The 26,399-nt window shown below is 41.8% G+C and overlaps 1 protein-coding gene across 3 annotated transcripts; it reads right to left on the reverse strand.

Annotated features, from left to right (window-relative positions):
- Positions 1–324: 324 nt before the first annotated feature.
- On the reverse strand, positions 325–26,254 carry rabl6b (RAB, member RAS oncogene family-like 6b). 3 transcript variants are annotated; one of them, XM_017452071.3, is made up of 17 exons: positions 26,104–26,254; positions 23,470–23,819; positions 22,233–22,367; positions 19,230–19,277; positions 17,492–17,521; positions 15,410–15,462; positions 14,774–14,865; positions 14,325–14,465; positions 12,918–13,023; positions 10,617–10,720; positions 10,182–10,522; positions 8,289–8,451; positions 7,356–7,562; positions 6,956–7,253; positions 5,986–6,160; positions 5,805–5,863; positions 325–5,403 (listed from the first exon to the last, which is right to left on the reverse strand). In XM_017452071.3, the coding sequence occupies exons 2-17, from the start codon at positions 23,600–23,602 to the stop codon at positions 5,206–5,208; spliced, it is 2,283 nt and encodes a 760-aa protein (XP_017307560.1). In that variant the 5' UTR covers positions 23,603–23,819; positions 26,104–26,254; the 3' UTR covers positions 325–5,205. The 3 variants fall into 3 exon arrangements, with proteins under 3 accessions (XP_017307560.1, XP_047005795.1, XP_017307562.1); XM_047149839.2 differs by lacking the exon at positions 26,104–26,254 and adding an exon at positions 25,846–26,080; XM_017452073.3 differs by lacking the exon at positions 17,492–17,521.
- Positions 26,255–26,399: the final 145 nt, after the last annotated feature.

Consider the following 26,399-nt stretch of genomic DNA (forward strand, 5'->3'; position numbering starts at 1 on the left):
AAGTAATGGAAGGGGGGGAAAAAAGAAAAATAAATAATAAATCAACAGCAGGTGTGACAGCTAAACAAACATTTTAGCACGACTTCCTATAACGAGTGTGTGCGAAGTGTCTCCGTCAAGCTGTTCATTTCATTTCAAATGCAATATAACGCTGAGAAATTCCACAGCTTTTATCCCCCCCCCCCCCCCCCCCCCCCCTCTATTCTTATTAGAAAGCCTGTGCCCTGTGACTCCTGATCTAATAAAGAAGGTTTGTTTATCTCTTGCACCACAGCAAAGTAAGTAAGTCAATAAATAAATAAATAAAGGAACAGGAAGCAAGCATGATGGACGAAAGTCCGTGCTGTATTTGTGTTTCAGTTTCACACAGTTTAAAGTTGTACGCAGTCGGACAGGAAGCCAGTTGTGAGTGTGCGCCTCTTCGAAAGTGCGGTTAGTTTCTTACGAAAGCCAAAGCCACTTGTGTGTGCGAGTAACTCTTTCATATCGTCATCTTAGAGTCTGAGCTCCACACCGAGACAGACCATCAAACCGAGTTAGTTACAGCCACATGAACACGGAGTAGCACAGTTTTCGCTCTCAAGTCTCTTGACCTGCTGTACACAGCGCTCAGACAAAAATAAAAAAAATCATCAATCAAACACAAAAACCAACAAGTGGAAATGGAACGTAAAGAAAGAAAAGGAAAAATGTGTTCATTGCACTTAACAGGGTTTGGTCTCAAGCATTAAGGGAATAAAGCAATAATAATAATAATAATAATAATAATAATAATAAAAGTGTGTTTTCACTGGTCATCAGCAATGCATAATGTATCTGAGAAAGCAAAACTCACAACGGCGTCACAACATCTGTAATGGAAATGTCTTTGGAACTGCAGTGTTTTTCATTTCTTACTTATTTCCTACCTACATGGTCATCATTTCTTCCGTTACGGTCGTTTGCAGACCTTCTTTCAAGCAGCTGCAGAGGGCAAGAGGTGTGCGTTTTGACGTTTTAAAAAGGTGTAGTTCAGAAAATGAAACCCATTCGCCTCAAATCTAGTCGATCGGCCGACATGCGTTCGGTGTCTGGCGATACACATCTTTTGGAGTTTAACCAAAAGATGTGGTTGGAGGGCGGTGGCTTTTTGTTCGGATCACCTAAAATCGGATCTGTAAAATCCTTCCTGCCTACGTGTGCTGTGTGGAATCAGCTTAAAGGCTGAATTATATTTGCTTTTATCGATGTAAAGATGGCTGCCGTGGTCATCTGCGCACGCGACGCATCCGTGTGGCGCAATACCGACGTAAACAGCAGGGGCGGTAGAGCGCCATGCGACTCTGTCCGCTCCTGAGCCGATCAACTGGTGGTGTTGAGTCAAATCGCATACTTCTACTATTCTATCCCAGTATCCCAGTATAAGTAAACCCGGTTTACTTATTCTTATGGATGGTATTTCAGTCATCAAACATAGTAAAATATCCGTTTTTGTGCACCAGTGTTCTTGATTTTGTAAATACTTTTTGAACATACAAAGGCAGGGTCTTCGTTTTGAGTCACGGCTCATGACGACGGCAGAGAGTTTGACTTGGAAACCTGGACAAGACACGGGTGCCATCGCTGCCATCTAGTGGACATCGATTTTCACAAACAAGGTGAGGGTGTGAACAAAGTCGCTCGGGTCACGCTTGACGACTTGCGTCACTTATGACCCGGCCTTAAAAAGCTTAAAGTTGCACGTTAACGTCTGTTCAAGCTGTAATTACGAACAGGAAATGATTGCAGTACTTCAGTTTCCGACGTCCGGTATCACTAAACATTCTGGAGTTGGCCTTCGACCGGCTTAGTTTTAGTCATCAGAGATTAGAGATGTAGTCTAACGTCCGATCGCAGAAATGAGCGGGAAAATCAAGCAAACTCGGGCCGAGATACGTCATGCGACATCATCACGACGCACGTTCGGCCAAAGTCCTCTTTGATTCACGTGCGTTGAACGTAAGAACAGTTAAAAGGTCTCGTTTACAACTACAACTGGGAAAGGCCGTGCGAAACAATCTCGTGCGCTTGCGATTTCGCCGATTCGAGTAGTTTTCCGCAAAACGCCGCAAAACCAAGGTTTTAGGAATATACTGACGTAGCTCGGGCTACTAGCGGTGCAGCTGAATACAAAAACGCATATAGAGGCAGCCATCTTGGACAACCAGAAAAGCCCCAACACAGTGCAGTTTGGTGTCGAGCCACACCACAAGCCCCTCTTTTCAACATCTGGCAGGGGAATTGTAATAAAATGAATGTGGAGGATAAAGTTTAAATGCAGCGATGTAAATCCAGACTTGTATTTACCAAAAAAAAAAAAAGTTTAGGACTTCCGCTAGCTTTGGCGCAAAACCTAAACGCACCGAACGCATCTCGGCTGATGGACCACGGTACGGCGTTCTCCGAGATGAGGAGAAAACGCCTCTCGATTCGATCTCATCAATCCACGACTTGGTTAAAAGATAGTCATATAAAGGAAATGGAAATATTCAAGACCTCGTAGCCACCGTGACTTGTTATCATGTGCACACATCAAAAATGGCGTCTCGTAGTACGACGCGAAGGTCGTTTCTCCGCCCGTTAGCTCGGCGACGAAATATACGGGAAGTGCGGTTGCCTCGACTTGCTCTTATAAAAACACCGGATAGTTCAGAATGGCGACCGACCTGAGAGCGGAGTGAATTCTGAAAGGAGTTCAGCCAAAAAAAAAAAAAAAAAAAGAAAACGTACACACTTGACTAGCTGAGAAACGTTTCGTTCTCTTAAGTCCGTTCCTTTAGTTTTGCACTACACTTTCTAGCTACACCATCAGACGGTAACCTAAGCGTTCTCTATAAAAAGCAGTCTTGAAGCTAAATCACGTTCTTTCTACTTCAGCACACACTCCGACATCACTCAAAACTACACTAGGAGGCGTGGCTTAAACTGTGAAGGCGGCGTTGTCCATTAGCGGCGATTCGGACGATAGAAAAAAAATACTTTGTGTACGACGTAGATGTAAACGATCCGCATTCATTACTGCTCAGCTACTTTAGCCTCATGGCTACAGTGCGAATCTAAAAGCAGCTCATTTTATTCACGTACGAATCGTCACGGCTGATCGACGATCTGGAGGAGACGTTTTGATATTTTTTGGCTGAACTATTCCTAGAAAACAGGCCTACGTTTCCAATATACGTGAACCAGCGGCAGAAAATCGTGGGGTGTGTTGGTTGTTTTTTTTTGTTTTTTTTTTGTTTGTTTTTTTGCAAGTCGTATCATTCCAAAATGAAATCTACAAGAACGTCTTTCTTGAAATTGGAGGAAAAAAAAACAAACAATAAAAATAAGCATACACAGGCACAAAGTACAGTACACAGCACACGTCACCATTATACACCAAAACTAAATGTACAGAAAAGAACGCTAAGCCATGCCCTAACACCGACGATAAAAAAGAGTCATGCGTTTACGACAGAACAGGCATGTGCCGATATTCCGTTTTATTTCCCGATGTTATCTCGACGTTGTGTTAGAAACGCGGTAGCTAGCCAGATCTCTGGTAGCTACCAAGGCTTTATTAGTGAAAACGTCGTTATTACACATCATTTCCGGAAAATTCTTTGCATGTAGGATATTCAAGTAACGATGCGTTCGACATAACTCTGGGAATGGGACGCACGTTATTTTTGACCTCCGTGCGTTTAAGCTACGAACTGGAGGAACACACGGCCGCTTCGATGTCGGTCTTTTGTTGGCGACAATCTCGCCGGCTAACGTTAGCGATACCAGTGACATGCTCATCGCCCCAAAACAGCGAACCGGATAGTCAGTGTTCTAGATTTAATAATCGATGATGTCTGTATCTTGATCGATCTAAAGTAAATACTTGTATATACAGTATAACTCGTTTAAAGGGAAGAAAGGGTACTTTGTTAACCGTTGACGCCGGGAGGAGCCGTGTAGGTCTGAAGCTACGCGTGAACTCGTCGGGTTTTCCTAGTCGGAGGTTGGAAATTCCGCGCGACGAGCTTGAGTTGCGATGCAAAACATCGAATACCGTGTCATTTTTGAATAGGAAATACAAGTAGATAGTAATTAGTTTGGGAAAAATTCGCAGGTGTACCTCAGGACTCAATGCTAAGACCGCTTTACTTCGTTCCTTGCTTGTAATTTTGTTCTGGTTTCAATTGTTTGTTCCATTTTATCGAGTTTTATCAACTTGCTTATCTATTGTTAATTGAGAACCTTAATATAAAGCACTTGTGTGTTTATGGAAACTTCTGAGCATTAAAGGCCAGGTATACGTGGTCTTTTTTTTTTTTTTTGCCATCGCGTTCCACTACGCGCCATGTTTCGAGCATTGATCGCAAGTTCTACGTCGTTGGCTTTTACTTCGTGGGAAATTACCGAGTCCTGTTACTAGGTCACGGTCACTATTTAAATCGATTGTAATTACCACATACACATTACCTTTTAAATGACTCGCTTGCATCAGAGGGCATTTTAACTACTAAGACAGAATGCTAAGTGTAAGAAAGTTTTAAAAAAAAAATAATAATAATTATTATTATTCACGGACTTGAACAGAATTATGGGATTGCCTTCACTGCTTTTCAACCTGTTCAAAGGAAAAAGAAATAAAAAAAACTACTCAGAAGACAGAGAGACATCCTTATGCTGCTCGATAACGCTCTCCCGTGCTCGGCTAGTCTACCCTAACGATATCGTGCCTGATAACCTAAATATCGTGATATACCACAAACCCGATTATCGGCACATGCCTACAAAATAACCGCTGTTAAATCGATGCAAAGTGGTTCGCTTCTGGAGTGGATACGGGAAAACAAACAAATAAAACAAAAGAAAACAAAACAAAAAGGGCAAAACAGATACAGTAGAAAAGCGAGTAGCCGGTCGAATCTTCACCCTGGGGAAGAAAGTTACATGCAGGATGCAGAAGATTTCAATGGCTTCTCCACTTATTGCAGCTGGAGTTGCGGGAGAATGATCCCTTCCCTCCTCTGTGGTGGGAATGAAACGCGATCGAGAGCGGGTTTTAACGTCATCACTCTCACTACTGTATCACACACACACACACACACACACACACACACACCAGACCATGTCGAGAACTGCGCTGCTGAAATGCCAATGACATGTCGAGGCCAGTAGTGCAGGTTTAAAAAATTCGCCACGTTTCGTCTTCTAGAGCTCCTCGTAGTCTCCTTCCTCTCTCTTCTCCGCTGCCTGTCCTCCAGCCAGGAAGGCCTCCAGATCGTCCAGCTCGCCCGCTTTCTTGCTCCGGGACTTTTTCTTTTTCTTCTCTTTCTCGTCTCCGGCTCCTTCCGGCTCCTCGCGCTCCTTCTTCTTGTGTTTCTTCTTCTTGCTGCTTTTCTCTTCGTCCTGGGGAGGAGGACGTGAACGACAAGGTTATACAAACGGCAAGAGAAGAATGAAACGATTATATCGGCGTGGGAGAAAAAAATCCTGAAAACAAAACAGCTGAAACCATGCGTTACGGTTAGCTACACATAAAACTGCATGCCGTTTCAGACAGATTAAAATGCAATGAAATGAAAGAATATAACGACTAAAATTGACATTATTCATTTTTTTTAATTCAGAAACTAAAACTATGAGTAAATAAATTTAAAAAAAAAAAAAAATCTGTGAAATTAATGTAAACGTAAAGTTCTTTCCTCGCGTAAAAAATTTATAAATAATGAAATAAATAAATCTACTACGGCTTATTTCTACTATCTGCACCCGCATAAAGACAAAAGCAGACGCTCCCTTCATTTCACCTCTTTACTCTTCTTCTTCTTTTTCTTCTTTTCTTTCGTGGAGTGCTTGCTTTCCTTTTCTGCAAAACAGACAATACCTGACTCAGCCCTTGGCACTTTCCACTTCATACGAGGTACGGATTGAAAAAAAAAAAAAAACGAAACAGGAAATGAAACGTAGTGCTACAGGAAGATGACTTGCCGTCTTGTTCGTCGCTGCTGTCTTTGCTCTTGACGCTTTTCTCCTCGAAGCCCAGGCCGAAAAGGTCGCTGTCGTTCTTGTGCTTGAAGGAGAGCACGGAGGACTTCGCGGGCTCGGCAGGGACGAGCTCGTCTTCCGAGAGGTCGGGAAGGTCAGACCTGGCACGGAAGGCGTCCTTCGTGAAAAGAAAGGGGGAAAAAAAAAAAAAACGTTTCACAACATTGAACATAACTATGATGGGATAAAAAATAAATAAATTGAAAATTAAAAATTAATTAAATAATAATAATAAAAAAGCACGTTTCACAACATTAAACATAACTATGATGGGATAAAAATTTTTTTTTGAAAATTAAAAATTAAAATAATAAAAAAAAACACGTTTCAGAAAATTAAACAATTATAATGGGATAAAAAAATAAATTGAAAAATTAAAAATTAAATAAATAAATAAAAAACCGTTTCATAACATTAAACATAACTATAATGATGATATAAAATTTTTAAATTAAAAATTACAAATTAAATTTTAAAAAACCCATTTTATAACATTAAACATAACTATAATGGGATAAAAAAACATTTAAAAAATAAATAAATAAATAAATAATTTTGAATAAAAACCCCGTTTCACAACATTAAACATAACTATAATTGGATAAAATTTTAAAAAGGCATCCCATACTATAACAAATGTAATTTTTAACTGCTTTCAAATTGTTGTGGTACAGGAGGAATAAAACATTTCGAGACGTGTCGTCATTGGAAAATAATCAACTTCAGAGCAGTAACCGTAACTCTTTCATGACGGGTCACGTCACACCACACCATCGGTGATGATTTTCCTACTACAGCAGGCCGCCAAGTGCGTGGCCGCTCTTTCCGTCGTTGTTCTTGTACAACTCGATGCGGAAAATATAAACCGGCTTTCCGAAGTGAATCACTGAACCCTTGAACTGTCGTCTCTTACCTTTTTTACCTCTTTCTGCACATGCTCCTCGTCGCTCTCGAAATCGGGGTCGTCCATGACGAAGGAGAGCATCTGCTGAGCCACGGGGGCGTCGGGGTCCGTATCGGAGGAGTCGCCCTGAGGAGGAGCCGCTTTCGCTTTACCCTGCTTCGGAGGCGAACCCGCGCGTGGAGCGTGCGCGAGGTGTACGGGAGTCGGCGTGAGGATCTGAGGCTCTGTGATCATCTGAGGCTGGACTGAAGGCACGGGCTTCGCGACTTTGGGTTTTTCCACCAGTGCTAAAGAGCTCAAATCGTCCCTGCAGGAGAGAGCAGGAGAAAGTTAACGCTACTGTACGTATTTAACTTCCAGGAAAGTGAAGAAGATTCGTCTGAGGATAAATCTTAAACGCCGAGCTTACAGATGGCTGTCCAGCTGGATATCCAGATCTTCGTCCTTAGCCACGACTGGTTGGGCTTCATCCTCTTCCTCGTCGCTGGATAACGTGATGTTAAGATCTTTACTGGGGACTGAGGATCTGGGCTGCTGCATGGCCGCAGCATCGTCGGGGTCCAGGTCGTCCTGAAACCCTGCGACCATGGGGTTCCCTGCTCTCCCTTCTCCATCACTGACGGAGGCGAAGAAAAAAAAAGAAAAATAAAAACAGTGGTTGACGTGCGGAACGCGTTAACATGAACGTAAACAAATCACTACGTTTACATGACGTCACCAACATTTCAGCCATTCGCGATGCTTCTCGTCCTGGAGGATTTTACAAAAAGCGTTACTTCCTGCTTTTGATATTTTATCCTACAATAATTGTGTATACGCTCAGGAAAAGGACACCGTTGTAATGTTGTTGTTGTTGTTGTTATTATTATTATTACAGATTACATCCTAGACTAGTCACGACCTTTAACATTTCCACGTAAATATCTCGAGTGCCGTGGCGACGAAATGAAGCTCATGATGTCTTTGGTTCTAGATTAGCACCATCTTTTACAGTGGAAACATGCGGTACGGTTACAGATGCGGTCTATACGTACTCATCGTACCGTTTCTGCACCTGCCCTTCCCCCCTTTAACTGAAATCATAGCTTTGACCACAGCTCTCATCTTGGACTGCGTTCATGAGGACTCTGCACTCACCAAGCTGCATTTCAACCTTGACGGCAGGAACGGATACTTTCTATACGAGGAGAACGAGGCTAATTACCGGAGACTTTGATAATTAGCCTGGTTCTCCTGGGGTGGAGAAATAAATTTCACAAAGGGTCCGTCAGGTTTGAACGGCCAAGTTATTTCCGAGCGAGTCTGATTATGGTAAAGTGTGTGTTGCGAGCGTGTGCTGTACCTGTCACTGTCCGCGGCGTTCGGCTGGGGCTGGTTGCTCATGCTGGGTTTGGCGCTGGAGGGGACGCCGTCTTCTAAGAAACTTTTATCCAGTCCTTCGTCTGGTACAAAGTCATCCACACTCTGCACCGTGGGCGGGGCTCGGGGAGCCGCTGGCTCCGCCTCTGCAACAACACACCAAAACAGATTTAAAGCGAGGGGGAAAAAAAAAAAAAAGGCTTGGGGAGGTTTTAAAACTGTTAACCTCTGAATTATGTAAGTGATATGAAGAGCAATCAGACACTAAGTCTGTACGATCGATAATAACTTAACTCGTAACAATTAAACACAATCGAACGTGAGATGAGGGAACGGAGCTAGGCATTTGTTTATCCTGCAAAATGTTCCTCAGTTTTGTATGCAGATTAAAGATACAGCGACATTTCTTTACTAAAAAAAGCTCCAACTTATTCCCTGTATTTTTCCTACTCTGTTTAAAAAAATAAATCAATAAATAAATAAAAATATCAACATCCTGCTGATTCTTGGGGAGTTATAAAATTCCCACACACCCAGAAAGTCATGCGATTCTCTTCTCATGATGTTCACGAGTCCTAATCCTTTGAATTATTCCATGTCTTGGAGCATCAAGTCCCAGGGGAACTCTCCAAATAGGAAAGTGTGTGTGTGTGTGCGCGCGCGCGTGTGTGTGTGTGTGTGCGTGCGTGTGTGTGTGGAAAGCACAAAGTCCTGAAGACTTTCTCCTGTCAGAAAACTTACTGGACATTCATAAATGCTAAATAAATGCCTCCTTATAGAAAAACTTCACCATATCAACAAGTACAGACATTTTTGTTCAGTTAAATAACATGTTTTTAATCCTTTTATTATTATTATTATTATTATTATTATTATGCTTAGATTCTGTAGAAAATCTGCCTTCTGACCAATCAGATTCGAGCGCTGTGGTATAAAAACGATTGTGTCACAATACGTGCGGCAAATAAGCAACCTGATTTGTTAAAGTCCGTGAGCTCTCGATTCCCAGGCAGAAAATAGAGAAAGAAGTAAGAATGGTTTTCTTTTATCGTAAACGATGTCCTTTCTGTTTTATATTACTGAGTCAGAAATGTCATTTTATCACTTTAATTAACGTGTTTTTTCGTCCCTAAACGTGTGCTGACGAGTCTTGCAGATATTAAAACCAATCAAAGATTAGATTTTTTTTTTGCTCTATTTATTAGCTTGGCCAACAAGTACATAAGAAATTAAATCCGCGAGCAGCATTTTCGGGGGCCAAGCACCCGGACCCGCTGAGCCGCATGTTCACACAGGAAAGCAGAGTCATAACGATAGGCAAAGGGAGAACGGTTTTGAATGTCAGAGTTCCTTTGATAAATTTGGTTTAGACAGGTCTCAAGATGTTGTGAGCCAAATTTGGTGAAAATTGGACAAAATATAGATGAGGAGTAACAAAAACGGCACTCGGATGGAAGCATTTTCGGCATGTTATTGTAACGTTTGACCAGTAAGTGGCGCCATCACAAAATTCAGTGCATAGCCTCAGGGTATGGTCCTAAAGCTGCCTACCAAGATTTGTCAGTGTGCAAGGTAGTTGCTGAGATACAGCCTGGCTTCCTGTTTGGCTGCGTCGCTGTCGGATTTGTTGGCACGTTACGGGCAAACCGTTTGGAATATCAACATTTTTTTGACAGCTTTTGTCCAGGTTGGTCTGAATATGATGTATGCCAAATTTGGTGTTGATTGGACTTAATAATTTGTACCCACGGTGCTTGGCCCCCGAATTACACAAGTCATAACTTCCTTGAGATTCCTTCCATCCAAGATTAAAGTCTATGAAAAGCAGATACACTCACACACTTCAACTCGCGGTGTGTATGGAAGACACACTCACCCTGGGCAGCAGTGGGCATCTCAGGGGTGGCGGTCGCACCGAACAGCCTGGAGATGAAGCTGCGTTTCTGCGGCTGCTGAGCCGGAGACGGAAACGAGGCAGAGGCTGCGGGAAGAGCAACGGGAACCTGAGCTTCCACAGATGGTGAGGTGGAGGGTAACTGCGGGTTCAGGGTCTGCCCGATGACGGGGGGTTGCTGTGGAGTGCCGGGGCTGGAGCTTCCCGTGGAACTTGCGCCAGCTGGGACCACGGGGGACTGCGAGCCTGACGACGGGCTCTGACCGTTCGCGTCACCGGGAGATCTGTAGCCTTTAGCACGCGCTTCCATCATCTCTAGGAATCTGCGAACATCAGCTTCAGGACGTTAGTACAACCATCACAGTCAAATCTAATCAGAAGTTTGGATCGCGTACATATTCAAACACGCCGTCTTACATTTCGTAGTTTTGATCCTCGGTCTCCTGCTGGACCGTCAGCTCCTCTAGTGTAGCGTCGATGTCCAGTTGGTTGGTCTCCAGCTGCCGTAACAGCGTCTCTCTCTGCAGGCCAAAACGGGATTTGTTAAGTGCACAAAACTAGAACAATCCCAGGGTCTTCAGTTCCTGAACATGAACATATAAGCAACAAACAGGTCGGCAGCTACTGAAGAAGAACTAGTTCAGTTATTTGACCTTGCTGTGACCTTGACCTTGTTTGGATCGATCGTGAAATCAATTAATCTGCTGGTTTCAATGATAATTCCAGACAAACCCATCGAACCAGACGTTCTTGAGAGAGAGAGAGAGAGAGAGAGAGAGAGAGAGAGAGAGAGAGAGAGAGAGAGAGAGAGAGAGAGAGAGAGAGAGAGATCCCTCTAACGGGAATCCTGTACGGACGGACGCAAGGACGGAATCCGTCTGCGATTCCCGTTAACGTGTTCTCTCAGGAACGAGTCGTCCTTCCTGTTTGGAGTATATTTTAAAAGGAATATTTCAGGCATACGCTTCAGTAACAAGGACTAGACATGTTGGTGGTGGATGAAGCCCCATCGATGCTATTACCATCGAGTTCTACTTGTGTTTCTGTTTGAGGTTTTTATTATTATTTTGGAAAACCTAGCGTTTGTATGTTTTATTATTATTATTATTATTATTATTATTATTATTATTATTATAGTTTAATCACAAAATAAATACCACATACTGGCTATTAAATAAGGAAAAATAAGGAAAACTGATTTTGAACAAATATTGCAATCAATGAATTTAACAACTCTCAACTTTTAATCGGAGTCTAAATGGTACTCTAATTTTTTTTTTTTTTTTTTAAGTAAGGGGCACTCGAAGAGGAATTAGATAAAATTGCAATAAATAAATAAATAAATAAATAAATAAAGACTTGTACAGTACACCATACTAGTATTAGCTTTAGGACATATTCACAGTATGTTGTGCGCTACATGGAAACAGTTAACAAGATCAATTTCGGATCGTTTCCCACAAAAGGAATGAACTCTATTTGTTTAGGCCTATTCATTAATTATATTCGCTAAATGTTACAGCATTCACAATGAGCTAATTCCTTGTGGTTCAACCCAAAAAGTGTTTTTTAGGATGTTTTGGAAATTTGGACTTGCAGTGCAGTAGTAAGACACACGAACTGTGCGAAATATGTATCGTCACGAATAAAAAAAAAAAAGCGCCGTTATACGGGAAATAATTAATGACAGAGCGGTGGGATGAACTGGAGTTACCATTAACCACCCCGATTTTAATTATATTCCAATAACAGCACAACCCCAATGCGCTGTATTCCTCTTACACCACAGCAATTTGCCAACAATTACAATTTTTATTTAATAACGTCCATGAAACAAGTTCGTTTCTTTTATCGGTTCCTCGACCAGGTAATACAACTTAAAAGCAGCAAGAAACCGTAACGCCCAACATCCTGTCCTGAAGACTTTCCCGTGGCTGAAAACGTCCATTTTGGGTTTTATCACGACCTGTTAAAGCACCGACACTGGAGACTCCTTACATCAATCCTCACATAAATAAACTTCTCCTTTGATAAGAAAATCGAATAATTTGTTAAATATCAGCAAATTTTTTTATTATTAGGCTTCGGTTATGTTACGTCATACGAGTCCATGAGGACGAGCCGTTCCCGTAGAAACGATAACATCTTAGAACGAGCGCGTGGGTATGAACCTGTGATCGATCTTCCACACGGCCAGAGCTGCTGGTATAGAAAACGAATATACACGTTCTGACCGATACAGATGGGAAAAAAAGATCAAATAAATTGTATTAAGTAGGAAAATTCAAGTGTTGAAATCAACTCGGTGAACTTACTATAACCGACGGCACTCAGAGGTAAGAGGTGAAGGTAAAAGACCGCAGTCTGTCTGATTAGATTACAGTCTAGCAAACACGCCAAGACGTAAACTCGTAGCCTGGAGGGTTTGTAGGCTTTAGAGCTGAAAAGTTTGCCCTACTAATAAAGTGCACTGTAATGAGATCGTGAGACGAGTGGAGTTTGTTCGACGCTGCAGTGCTCGGGACTGCAGTCTGACACCACTGATCTAATTACTGCTGGACATTCGAGATACTTCTCCCACACACACACAGCCCTAGATGAAATATTAAAGCGAGTCGCACAACGATGAACTCGAGTCTATACTCTAGAAACTAGAGCGTCAGCATAACAGAGACTGGGTGTCGGTGTTCTACGGTCCTAAATTCGTGATCCACTTACCTGAAGCTGCAAGAAAGGAATGTTGAAAAATCGGTGCAGGTATTTGAGGCCGAAGCCGTTTTTCATGGAAGACTCGGCGTAGTGGATGTAGGAAGAACCCAGTGGCCTGTTCGGGAAGAAGAGCGAAATCATCAAACATTTATACACCCTACGTCCACATCCGCCAATCCGACGACGTCTCATCCGACACGGAGCGTTTGAAGATACCGGTTTGAACTGAAGGATTGGATAGGATGTAGTTTCTAATCCGAACCACGGACATTTCTTTCATGCTTCGTTGTTAAAATTAGACAGTTTGTCAGATTGATAGATGGATTCCTGGAAGCTTGGGGGCGGGGGGGTTTCTGAACGGTTTCCCTATAATCCACCGTGTTTTTAAATTGGATCGTTATATCTCTTATAATATTTCATCATGTCGTCACGTCAAGGTGCGACGCATCGGTGTAACCTCAAAATAAAACGGACTCTGGATTCTGGCTCAGCGGCTCCAGAGTCCCCCGGTTCCATCCTGAGCTTGGGTTACTGTGTGTTGAGTTTCACAGGTCTGTATGGGTTTCTTCCGCGTTTTCTGGTTTCATCCTACCTCAGGGAAAAAAAATAATAAATAAATAAATAAATAAATAAATAAATAAAAACAGGGAGGTGGACTAGCTATACTAAAGAACTAAATGAAATACCAAAAAAAAAAAAAACGTGGTGGTTTAAGTGGAAAAAAAGATCCAATTACAGTGTTCTGTCCAATATACAGAGCACTGATATGTACATTGTATCATCATAAAAAAAAAAGAAAAAAAAGAAAAAAGAAAGATTGCTCGGTTTTGCCGATTAATTACCATCGATCTGCAAAAGATCCACACCAGGACTGGTGTTTTTCCCGGTCGCGTCCGTTGCGGGAGCTGCTGAGAAGGGTCCACGGTCATTATACGGTACGAGAGCGGCCTCTAGAGGCGAAATAAAAACTATCGCTGACAATTTTGTTGTGCTATTTGAAGTGTTTCTCGAGACATTTTGTATGTCTCTATTTGTATTTGTTACTTTTTGGTTCAGTTTGGATGCATATAAAATGTATTTACTTTAATATTTAATAATAAATACACGTTAAAAATGTCGAGATTTTTCATATTTAAAACGTACAGGACATTTTCATGGTACAGTCAGTGCTGTTTATCTTTGTAATAAAGTTCAACAACATCGTGTAACACGAGCGTTACGTTTTCATTCGGTATCAAGTTAAAAAACTAATCGGTCGATTCGTCGGGTACCGGCAGGTTACCGGCCGACCTCTGAAGGAGGCCACGTATTTGATTTGACGCTTTCTGAAGGATATTTAAGCATGGCGAGAAGTCCAAAGCACATTGCGTACTTCTTCCTCCTCCGAGATACAAGGCCCTGGTGTCTTATTCGTACCTGTTGAGGCTGTTGATGAAGTCTCTGATGTCGTCGGGAAGGATGACCCTGTGCTCGCCCATGTCCCGATGATTACCCAGCACGCACACCGGCACGTGGGTCGGCACTCTGGGCAGCTCCCGCAAAATGTAGTTATAAGTCCTGTGAAGGAAAAACAAACCCAAAGAGAAGAGAGCGTTTAAAGAAGAAGCATACCACATTTCCTGTTTGTAAAAATCTATTCATGTGTATTCCCATAGCTTAATAGCAGCAGGATTAGCAGGAATCCCATGCACTGCACAAAGAAACTAGCGTTTCCCGGCTCTCTAACCTCTAATGTGTACATTTTTGGCTGAATTACTCCTTTAAGATAAAACTGACAGACATCGATGCAGCAGTCTACTTAAAAAAAAACAAACAAAAAAAAAAACAAGCATACTGGCATTAAGAACCAGCTCTTTGTTTTCTACCATTGCTTTGTGATGTCGAACATCATGATGACGCCATTACAGTTCTTATAGACGTCCAAAAACTCGGCGTCCAGGGCCATCTCGTTCTCAGCCTGCAAACACCATACATACACACGCAGGAAAAACCACACCCCGTTGGAAAACGTAATAGATTTGCATACATAGTATATTACAATTGAATTAGTTCTCTAGTAACAGGACGGGTTCCACATAAACAGGTTAAAAAAAAAAACAAGCCCGTATAATCATAACGATATGGTGAAGTTTTCTGTGGAGGTTTTATGGAACGAGTCTCCAGTGCCAGCGCAGAGGTAAAGCTGTAACTGACGTTCCACAACATTAAATATTTAACTATAAATAAATAAATAAATAAAAAGAAATGTAACTGTTTGAAAGTTAGTGTCGTATGAGATGAATAAAACTCATAGCTGCATTACAACGCTACGTCATTATTTGATTATTTCCCGATAACTGCACGGCCCCGGGCATTTCATTCCTTACGTATTTTACTCGTATTCAAGAATATATGGAGAGCACACGAGAATATGATTCAACTCTACGTCGAATATCGCAGTGATCCGATCCCACTGCCGAGTTTCCCCTTCGTGATTAAGTCTTATGAGCGATTCGTTTTACCTCCTGAGGATCATTCTCGAGCTTCAGGGTGTCTCCTCGCTTTTTACCCCTGCCTACACAAACAAAACAAAACAAAACAAGAACGATGAGATGAAACAAGTCTATTAAGCACAAACACTCAGTGTTAGAAGCTGCTCAGTTGAATTACACAAACAAAGAACTAATTAAAAAAAATTAATAATAATCAAGAGTGAGCAACATTTACTAGCCACATCAAGCTGTAATGCAAACCAACACTTGAAGGAACGGCTCATCAAAAAGTTTTTGTTTTTTTTTAATCTACAATGCAGTCGATCAGCCAAGATGTATTTTGGGGCCTGACGATCAGAGCCACGAGGGTAAAGTAGCTAACGAGTCTTTTTTTTATTTCCCCCCCCCTCTTTCTTTCTTTTTCTGTTAATATCCGACATTAAATCACAGACAGGTACGGGACGCGTATGCACGGCAACCAAAACGAACTCGGCAGCGTTCGGTTTGGTTTTTTACGCGAGAACGTGAGGTAACGTACTTATTACGAGACCATCTCTAGGATTTTAGTCCTATCCACATCAGTCAGTAAATGTTTGTTTGTTTGTTTGTTTTTTACACACTGTTTAACTTCTAGAATAACCAGGTGCATCTTTTTCCCCATAATTTAATTCAAAAACTGGGACTTTCATAGATTCTACATCCGTTACGCATAAAGTGAAATATTTCAAGCGTTTGTTTTTTTGTTTGTTGGTTTGTTTCAATCTCGATGATTACGGCTTACAGCTCACGGAAATCAAAAATCCAGTATTTCAAAGATATTAGAATAAATCATTCGGATGCTGCGATGGCCTTGGGACTGCAATGACCACATACACTTTTGTTCTCAGGTCTCCTTCGGTGCACGGTGGACTAGTTCGACAAACAGACTTCATATAAAAACCATAATGAGCGTCCCTTTACTTTCGCACTATCCGTCGTTACCCAGATGACGACGGGTTCCCTTCTGAGTCCGGTTCCTCTCAAGGTTTCTTCCTCATATCATCTCAGGGAGTTTTTCCTCACCACCGTCTCCACCGCCTCGCTCGATACGGATAAATTCACACGCTTAAAATCCCTATCCTGTGTTTATACGTTTCTGTAAAGCTTCTTTGAGACGACGTCCGTTGTAAAAAGCACTACACAAATCAAATCGAATCGAATTTATAATACAGAAACGTCCCGATGACCCGAGAAGAGCTCGAGACACCTGCGAAGGTTTCCTGAGGCTGTAATCTCTCGATCTGGTTCAGTACGCACAACCACAATCACGGGGACGATGAAAGTTTCATTTGGAAATCAAGGTCTCGGAGTCTGGAGGAAGAGTGGAGAGGAAAAGAATCCAAGCTGCTTGAAGTCCAGTGTGAGGTTTCCACAGTCGGGGATGATTTTGGTGCGCCGCGTCATCTGCCGGTGTTGGTCTCAAGTCGAGACTCGATCGAGCTCGTGCTTTTGCGCTCGTGCACGCGAAAGCGCTTCCCTAGATGGATTTCGGATGAGATCGGCTTGCGATCGAGCGCTACGTTTGTTCGTGTGACTCCGGCGTGAAAATCAAGACGCAAACAAACATCAGACGCCAGAAAGCGTCCCGGCTGATCGACCGACCCGGTGAAAGAAAAATAATGTTAATGGATCCCCAAAATTACTTTCCATGCTAAATTCAGGTTGGATTTTTACTTTAAATTAATTAATTAATTAATTAACATGTACTTCAATAAACCCGTGTATTTTTTAAATGCCAAATAAAAATCGAACACTGTGAACTTTGGGTTAGAAAACTGTGTTAGTCTTATTAATCAGAGCGGGGGTATTATTTTATGTAATATCCTTTGGGGTATGCTCCGCTCCATGTCGCACACTGTTATAGATCTTTGGCAGGCAGACCCTCAGACGCGACCGGGAGTTAAATCCACTTTAATCCGACTGCAATGCAATGAGTGAAAAGTGGCAGCTGTGTTTGCACCGAGATAACACACACACACAGCAAAAACGCACACACACACACCCACACCCGTTAGATACACACACAACTATGACCTAATGTCTATCAATCTCTATGCAGAAGTGGTTTCTCACCTACACCTTCAGGAAGAGGGATTTTTTGGCCTGGGTGCACAGTGAGAGCAGAGCAAGAGAGACAGCATTAATACACACGGCGAGTCGGCGTGCGTGGGCCGAGCGGCTCGGTAAACCGGGCCGTGCTTTAATAATGCATCTGACGAAAGCATGGCAATGGGGATGGGTGTAACACGAGCATGCAGAAAGCTACATTCTCTCTAAAACACTGGAAACGATACACATCCACCATCTATACCTTTTTTTATTTTCCATCCTTTTTTAAACATCGGACATCAGCATAGCTTAGAAGTACGCAGGTATGTGCCGATTAACGATATCGCCACACCGAGTTAATCAATTAATTCATTAAACAACCACCCGTTAAAGCGTGCTCTTATTAAACGTGATTTTGCCTCGAAAGGAACCTGACTGGGGATTTCACAGCTTTATTTACTCATGTCTCCATGTGAACTTGGTATAAAGAATGGCAGTGTGGACAGTAAGTAGGTTTACATGCACGTACGTCTATAGATCACTTTTTTTTTTTTATACACACAAACTGTATGTAGCTCCACAGTTTCTACAAAAAATGAATAATTTTTTTTTTTTTTTTTAAACGCTGTTGAGTGTATAAGTTTGCACCCCCCCTATAGTTTATGCTTAAATAGAAAGATTGTAAAACAGACCTCTATTTTATGAATTATTTACAAAATATTACGTTCCAAAATGTTTAAAAAAAAAAAAAAAATTTTTAATGTCTGTACTTCCTCCAACAAGACATCTAAACACTAACCAAAATTTTTTTTTTTTAAATTGGGATTGGATTATTACCACGAACAGTATCCAAAACGTGCGTACATTCAAGGTATCAGAGAATATACTATACTAATATCTGTTACAAATGAAACTGGTGGTTTTGAATTCTCGAATCTGATTGGTCAGAACGTGCTGGTGAATTTTCCAGAGCTGAACAGCAGTAGTGCAGTTGAAAAATATATATGGTTTCCATAGTAACAGCTTACAGGGGACTTATGTTAATTGAGGGAACGGCGGTTCGTGGCTGCTGTAACGTAACTGATAACAGGAACTAACTTCACTTTAAACAGATTTAAAAAAATAAATAAATAAAATAACAATGTGTTCTTCATTAATAATTTAAATATTATAATCATTACCACAAAAAAAAAAAATAAATAAAACAAATGCCATGGTATAAGAGCAATCAAACGCGTTAGGATGTCCTGCTATTGGAAAATGTTGCGTTTTATTCCTTACATATTCAACTGATGTACGGTATTTTTGAGCGTTAATATCTTAACGTACACTATTAAATCATTGGGATGGGAGGAAAGCTCCGTCAAGCCGAACACCTTAAATGTTTTGCTGCTATAAATTACATTTACGTTTATTCATTTAGCAGACGCTTTTATACAAATCAGAAATCGCGATACGTTGCCGTCTTCGTTCGGTGCGAGGGTGTGCAAACTTTTGCACTGGATTGCAATCTTATCAGAGATCATTATCGTGCATGTGAACCCACTAAACGTTTAGGCGACTCGTTATTATCGGCACGTACCCGTTATTATTTTTTAACTGGATGCAGTCAACTCCATACGTTTTTGAACGAATGCATTAAACGACTAATCCCAAAATAATCCCAAAATCTCAACTGAGCCTGTAACAGTTTTTAAGCTGTAAAAAAAAAAAATAGAAATGCAGGGGGGGATTAAACCAGCCTGCGGTTTATCAGACTCACCTTTATCCACGACGTCCCACACCTCCACTTTCACCACGTCGTCAGTAGCTGTGAAGACACCACCACAGGAATGAGGGGAATCGACTATACTATACGCTTGATACCGATATTAATAACAAAATGAGTAAACCTACTTAGCATTAATCCATCAATCAAATTCAGCTCTGTTTATGTTTCCCTGATTTACAGTACATGGTAGCCATGAACTGCGAACTTGTGCATGTTCACGTACTTAAGCTACAAAGTACTAAAGTTTGTGTTTTATTTCTATATATACACCGTTAGCTAGTTGATTTGACATGAAGCGGAAATGAGTAGGATTTCACTGCGTCGGATTCCTTCGTCGTTAATGACCGATAGCACGCGATTATCAAGAACACCACACGGGGTAAGAGCTGATAGGGTCGCACACTCCAGGATCGCAAAAACGAACGCAAAATCAAGCAAACTCCGGAATATTCGAAAGAGCGTGCAATTTTTCTAAATCACGGCAGATTTCCCGTAGATCCGGGCCGAGACGCGTCACGTGACGTCATCACGACGCGCCTTCGATTCACGGAAGCCGTCTCCGGTTCACATGCGTCGAACACGAGTACAGCTAGAAGGTGTCATTTACCGGCAAACTTCACTGCGAAAGGCCGTGCGACCGCAACGATTTCGTGCGACTGCAATTTCGCCGATTCGAGTCGTTATCCGCAAAAACAAAACGGCGAAATCCTGTACGGACCGATGTGCCTTAATTCAATAAATGATCTAATCTAATTAGGCTAGTCTGATAATGACAGACAGAATGTTTACGCCAAACGGCCTGCGGCATTCATTTCCTGTGTGATTTTCTTGTGAAATCAAAACGAGCAGAGGAAGTTCGGTCTGGACCTGCGTCTTCACCAGAGAGCCGAGTCACGCCTCATACAGCTCAAATAGCTGCTTTTGATTCGTTTCCAGAATCGCTTCGAGTGAGAAAGCAAAACTAAAGCAGATGCAGATCACAAAATCTAGACTAGGTGCATATGAAAACGTGTGTCTCGGTGTAGGAGATGTGTTCGTACGGACAAACACAACGGACAGCTTCGATTAGACAGGATCTAGCATGTCCGTCATGCAGAACGTCGTCTAGCAGGGTTGTGTAACCGACACTGCTACGTATTGGTATTGGGAGACTGCGTACTTCCACGACGAGACATCTAAAAGCTACTGATCTACTCTAATCTACTCTAACGGAGGCTAAGAACGCCCAAGAAGAGTTTCTTTACCTGGTTGTGCACCTACAGCAGATAATAAATTACACAAGGGAAGACAAGGGAATAGATAACAGTACGCATTATTTGGCATTATACCACATGCTCGATTCTGATTGGTCAGAAAGTGTTTATTTTCCGATAACACCCCATCCACCCCCAACATCATATTAGCACAGTGTATGTACAATACAATACAAATACAATGTACATTGTCTTTTTAAATGAAAAGTCCACGCTGAAACACCACGAGTACGTTTCTTGAACATCTATAGGAAATTCTGGAGTGACGTGTTAGATCTTTTGGAATAATAGCTCCAATACAGTTCCACAGATGTGTAGAATCGATGCCAACGCACCCTGAAGCTGTTCTGGTGCATCGTCGTGACCTAACACCGTCCTAAAACAACTGACCTTGAGTTTTCCTTTAATTTGTCACACGTCTGCCTAGGAACGTGCACTCTAGAACACCTAAAAAATCATTAGAACATTCAACTTTGTTTATGCTTATATTAGAATATATTTAGTGACGTCACTAGCTGAGCTTCTATATAGCCCCGCCCCCATGTCGGTTTTCATACAGTCTCAATGTGACCCAAACATGAATTTCTATAGTATAATATAATATAATGTAATGTAATATAATCAATGCAAGGGAGTTTTCAAGTATTTTGTAGCCACGTCTTTAACTGTAAAATTCATTCAACTGACCCCTTACGGTTATAACCATTATTTAAATGTGAACAATAATAAAAAATATTGTGTGTAGTTAATCTACCCACAGATGACTGAGGTTTGGGTTAAACCTAATGAAGCCCAGCGAGTCTAATAAGAATGAAAGTTGCACGCAGTATTTATGGGATCTCGCACACAATTGTGCAAACAGGTCTTAAAATGATATGATCCCAATTTGGTGATAGTCTCTAGTCGTTAAATTTGTTGCATAGCCTCAGGTCATAGTCCTGAAGACACGTACCGAGTCTCATGACGATGCGTGAAGTCGTTAATGAGACACAGCGTCACTTCCTGGTCGGTGACTTCGTCGGCTTGTTACTCGAGTTTCGAAAATCTGAATTCCATCCGATAACTTTTGTGCGGATTGGTCTGAAGATGTTATGAGCCAAACCTGGTGAGATCTGGACAACATTAGAAGCCCAACATTTGTTGTCCAGAGGAGGAGGAGCGGAAAAACTGTTTTTAAGATGGCTGAAACTCTAACTGGGCAGAAATTGACGTGATGGTGTTTGTTGAATTCGGCACGATCCGGGGAATCCAGCGACACCTGGCGTTGGCCGCACGGTTCAAGTTGTGCGCATAAACATACTTTGAAATTTGACCATATTTTGACCTGTGGATGGCGCTAGACCTTCGGGAGCATGGGGCACAGATTTGGTGTATTTGTAGCTGAATATATCCTGAAACTTTGTGCCAAATTTCACAAATTTTTACCACATGGATGCTGCCATAGAGAGTCTAGCCAGAATAATAATAATAATAAGAAGAAAAACAGTAGGTGCCTTGCACCATTGGTGCTTGGCCCCTAATAAACCACGGACCCTATGTGGCCATGTTTCTCAGAACCCCTGCGTTATTTAACTTATAAACTTCCGTGAAATAAATCTCCCAGAATAATATACATCTTCTTTGTTTATGCATCATTTTTACATTTCTCCCAACCCCCCCCGGTGTGGTGCAAACGATATAATTACCCCGTATAAAAGTATTACTTTTCGGGAGAAGAACAACGCTGGGTTATAACACTTACTCTTGTAGTTCCAGTGGATGCTGGTGACCTGGATCTCCTGCGTAGGGATGTACTCCTCCTGGAACTTCCCTCCCTGCAGACGCTGCCACAGTGTGCTCTTCCCCGTGTTCCTGTCCCCGCGGATCACGATCTTCACTACACCACACACAACGTCAGAATTAAACACCACGGCCGACTCGACTAAGCGTTCACTACTATCCAAATATCTAGTGTGTGACGAGCGAGTCGTGTAGAAAATTCCTTCTAGCGATGATAAGATGCGTTTGTGATACATTAGGTAGACTCTTGCTCATCAGGGATCAAGATCTTTGTGACGACGGGTATTATTTTAAAAAAACAGCATACAAATTTAAAAATAATAATAATAATAAAAGACACACTAATTGATTGGCTAGAGCACGAAGCAGGCTTCGGTTGAGTCAGAAACGCAAAAACGTTTGACATTTTCCAAAATCGCAGAAATCTCAGGAGCTCTGATCGCAGGTTTAGATTAACGCCCTCGTCCCGATCCCTCGCGAACGTTTAAGACGTCTAACTCGTCTCTATAGCAACAATTCGCACAGGGACGCTACGGATTATAAAACGGATTCGAAAGACGTAGAATCGTAAACATACGTTCGCTGATTTTTGGGGAGTTTTCCGTAAGGGGACGTTCATTTACGAGAAGGAGTCTCCAGTTTCGGCAAGTTTCTCCAAGAAATAAAAAACACGGGGGGGAAACAAATGAACAAATTTAAAAAGCGGCTGGTGGTGTAACTAGTACTTAAGAACCAGGGAACCGATGGGAACCAGGTTCCGCAGATGTTCCACAACATCACGTGTAACTACAAACGGATAAACAGTACACGTCGGTCTCTCGTTAAAGTTTTTTTCATTGCAATCATTGACGAACTGTAACAGTAACGCCGCTTCACGCCGTTGATCGTCTTCCTATAACGGCACACCCGGAGTGTTTCATTTCTTCATTAATTCAGTGCAAGGCACGTCACGGCCCCGGCTCGAGAGAGCGAGAACAATACGACCCACTTTTCTCTCCAGCTCCGTCTCGGACTGAACCGTTCCCTCAGTAGGGATAATCCGCTCCAAATCCACTCCACTACTTGAGTAAACCACTTCTCACATGATTTAAGAAATGATGGCAGCATTAGTTATCACCTCAGCAGACTGGCGAGTTCATGTTCGGGGAAAATAAATAAATAAATAAACAAACAAATAAATAAATAACCGGCAGACTCACTGTTGTACTGAACGCCTTTGGCGAATCGTCTCTGCAGACTCTGATTCATGGACTGCAGTCCCGCGGGAATGTTCTTCTCCCGCTGTTGGACGGGAGTCTCCGAACCGACCAGCTTCTTCAGAGCAGAGAACATCTCGACGTCGTGATTCGGCTTCGAATTGAACTTCACCGGGGGTCAATCAGGGTTTAACTCGCAGGCTGCTTTCGACTGCACGCTTTCACTGCTTATCTTCCATAATGGAGAACATCCGTTTTATAACTCATAGAGAAACATAACTCGGAATAAACTGTGGCCGTATCCTCATTGATGAATGTCCTGTGGTGCCTCCATTGACCTCAGAAGATATAACCTGTTCAAAAAAATGTTTTAAAATATATATATGTACACATATATATATAAATCTAATATGAAATGATCACCTAGTCGCGGTTTCACAGAATTAATCCACCGAAACGTTTAAAAACACAAAGCTGGTGGTAAAAATTTGACGAGAAATTTATTGCGACACCTCTGACAATCCTGGTGTAGGAACACTACCGGTTAAAAAGTTTAGACACACTCATTCTTTATTTTTATTTATTTTAGAATAATAATAATAAAGTCATCGAAACTCTGGAGTAACACAAGTGGAACTATGGGGAATTATGTTCAAAAAAATCCAAAATAAATCAAAAACAATTGAGTATTTTAGCATCTTCAAAGTAGACACGTTTTTTGCTGAGAATTTCCAGGAATGTGTTCTCGGCGTCTTCTCGACCGATTTCTTGAGGAATTTCCCTGAGATGATTTTTAAACAGTATTAAAGGAGTTCACACCGACGCCGGACTCTCATCGGCCGCTTTTCGGATTATTTCCCTCCATACTTTTCAAAAATATATATTTTTGTGAATAAAATGTTAGCTTTCTAATGAGAGAAATGAACACGTCGGCACGATTATATTTTGTCTACAACACCGATTTCGACACACTTAATCACACACCTTCGGATCAAAATCGTGAGACACGTTTCAGTCGAGCGTCTACAAACTTTTGACCGGTAATAAGAACCAAAAAAAATGGAACAAAAAGCTAAAAATTCCCCGATTTTGGAGAAATGGGGGAACTTTTCCATGGTGGGAGGTGTCGGGGGCTCGAATCCCGACTCCACCCTGTGTGTGGAGTTTGCATGTTCTCTCAGTGCTTCGGGGGTTTCCTCCGCCAATCCAAACACATGCGTTGTAGACTGACTGGCGTTTCCAAATTGTCCGTACTGGATTAAAATTAGCGTGTCCGGAATCGTCGTATGTTGAAATGAGCGTCCCGAAGGTACCCGGATGGTCTACAATTTCCATGGATCCGTGGACACTTTTTCAGCTAATGTTGCCCATGACTCCTTGCGCGAGCATGGGAGGAGGAGGAGTTTTGTGACGGTTTGCATCGTCGAACTCAACCTGTAAACATGGCGGACGAGTGTAACTTCGGCGACGCCTCTTCAGTGTTTCAGTGACCGTAAAGAACGTAAAAGGTTAAGCACTAACCAAAGTTTTTTATCGTGACATATTAACGGATTAATAGCTGGATGTTGTGTAAAAAGAGTACTGTGTTCATCTTGTAGGGTCAGATGAAGAAGAGACCGAGCAACAACGTTCTCTTCCGTTACATGACGTGTTAGTATGTCTTGAGTACTCTTTTTGCTACAAACAGTGCATACTTTTAGTGTGTAGTTTTAGTGTGTAGGTGAACTGGGACACCGTGTGTGCGAGTTGCAGTAACTCTTTGGTCGTCCGAAATAAACTTCTGAAACAAGGCTAGGAAGCCAGAAACATGCAAGACGTGGAGCTTTCTGAATTGACAGGAAGTTGAGACACCTGCTCGTCCTTGTCCTCGTCCTGATTGGTCGGATGCTGGCGGTCCACATCATTTACTGTTTCTCCAAAACACAAGGCACCACCGAGACCGGGGTACGACTTAGCATGCCTTAGAAATCACTGTATTATCTGATTATAACAGAAACACTGTATTAAAGCAGGATAACCACTAGATTAACAGAGTACAGGCGAACTCAAGATGTCATCAAGATTAATGCATTGGTTTTTCTTTTTAAATTAGCAATTGCATGGGGTGATATTTTATCCTTGAATCATATATAATAAAATATAATATATAATAATATAATATAATAAATGTTTATGAGAGACTAGCTAAAGGGAATACACCTCTGCAGTGCAGTGACCTATAACTGGACTCTTATTACTAACGATTTCTCATTTTTACATTTTGTAAGCTAGATTATTATTTTATTAACCAGACTCTATATCATACATGTTTCCTAACAGATACAAAGACAGTGGGTTGATTTTAAAAAAACGAAGAAGAAGAATAACATGAAAACACACCAATATTTCATGAAGACTGTCCAGGAAGTGGGCTGGATCCCGAATAGCTCTTTAGTCCCTACGTAAGAGCTCTACATAGGGTCTGAGATCATGGTTTAAGCACCCTACGTAGTGCACTATTTATCAACATGGCGTCATTTGGTCTTCAGCCCAGTAGCGATACGCTAACCCAGCTAGCTAGACTAGCTATACAGAACGAGTCATTATTACGATTCATTAACGCTACTATACTAGTTATAGGGATGAAGTTGTACTTACTCTAAAAGCACGGTTCGCGTTCATAGTGACCGCATCGTATTCGTGTTTCTTAACGACTGATGGCGAGACACATCCATATTCCAGTACGGACACATCAGCATACAAATGCCTGTAGTCGACTATGGGGCGGGGCTAAATGTGTGAAGCGTGAAAGCACACTGGAAAACAAATCCCGCCTCCTGCGCTACCATTGGCCGGAGGTAACAACCCCGACTTCAAGCTGTCTGATGATTGGACGGTGCAAACGCCAGTTTAGAAACTATAGAAGGCTTGTAAACGCGATGGATAGAAGACGT

Source organism: Ictalurus punctatus, chromosome 22, assembly GCF_001660625.3.
Source record: "Ictalurus punctatus breed USDA103 chromosome 22, Coco_2.0, whole genome shotgun sequence".
In the NCBI taxonomy this organism is placed as follows: domain Eukaryota; kingdom Metazoa; phylum Chordata; class Actinopteri; order Siluriformes; family Ictaluridae; genus Ictalurus; species Ictalurus punctatus.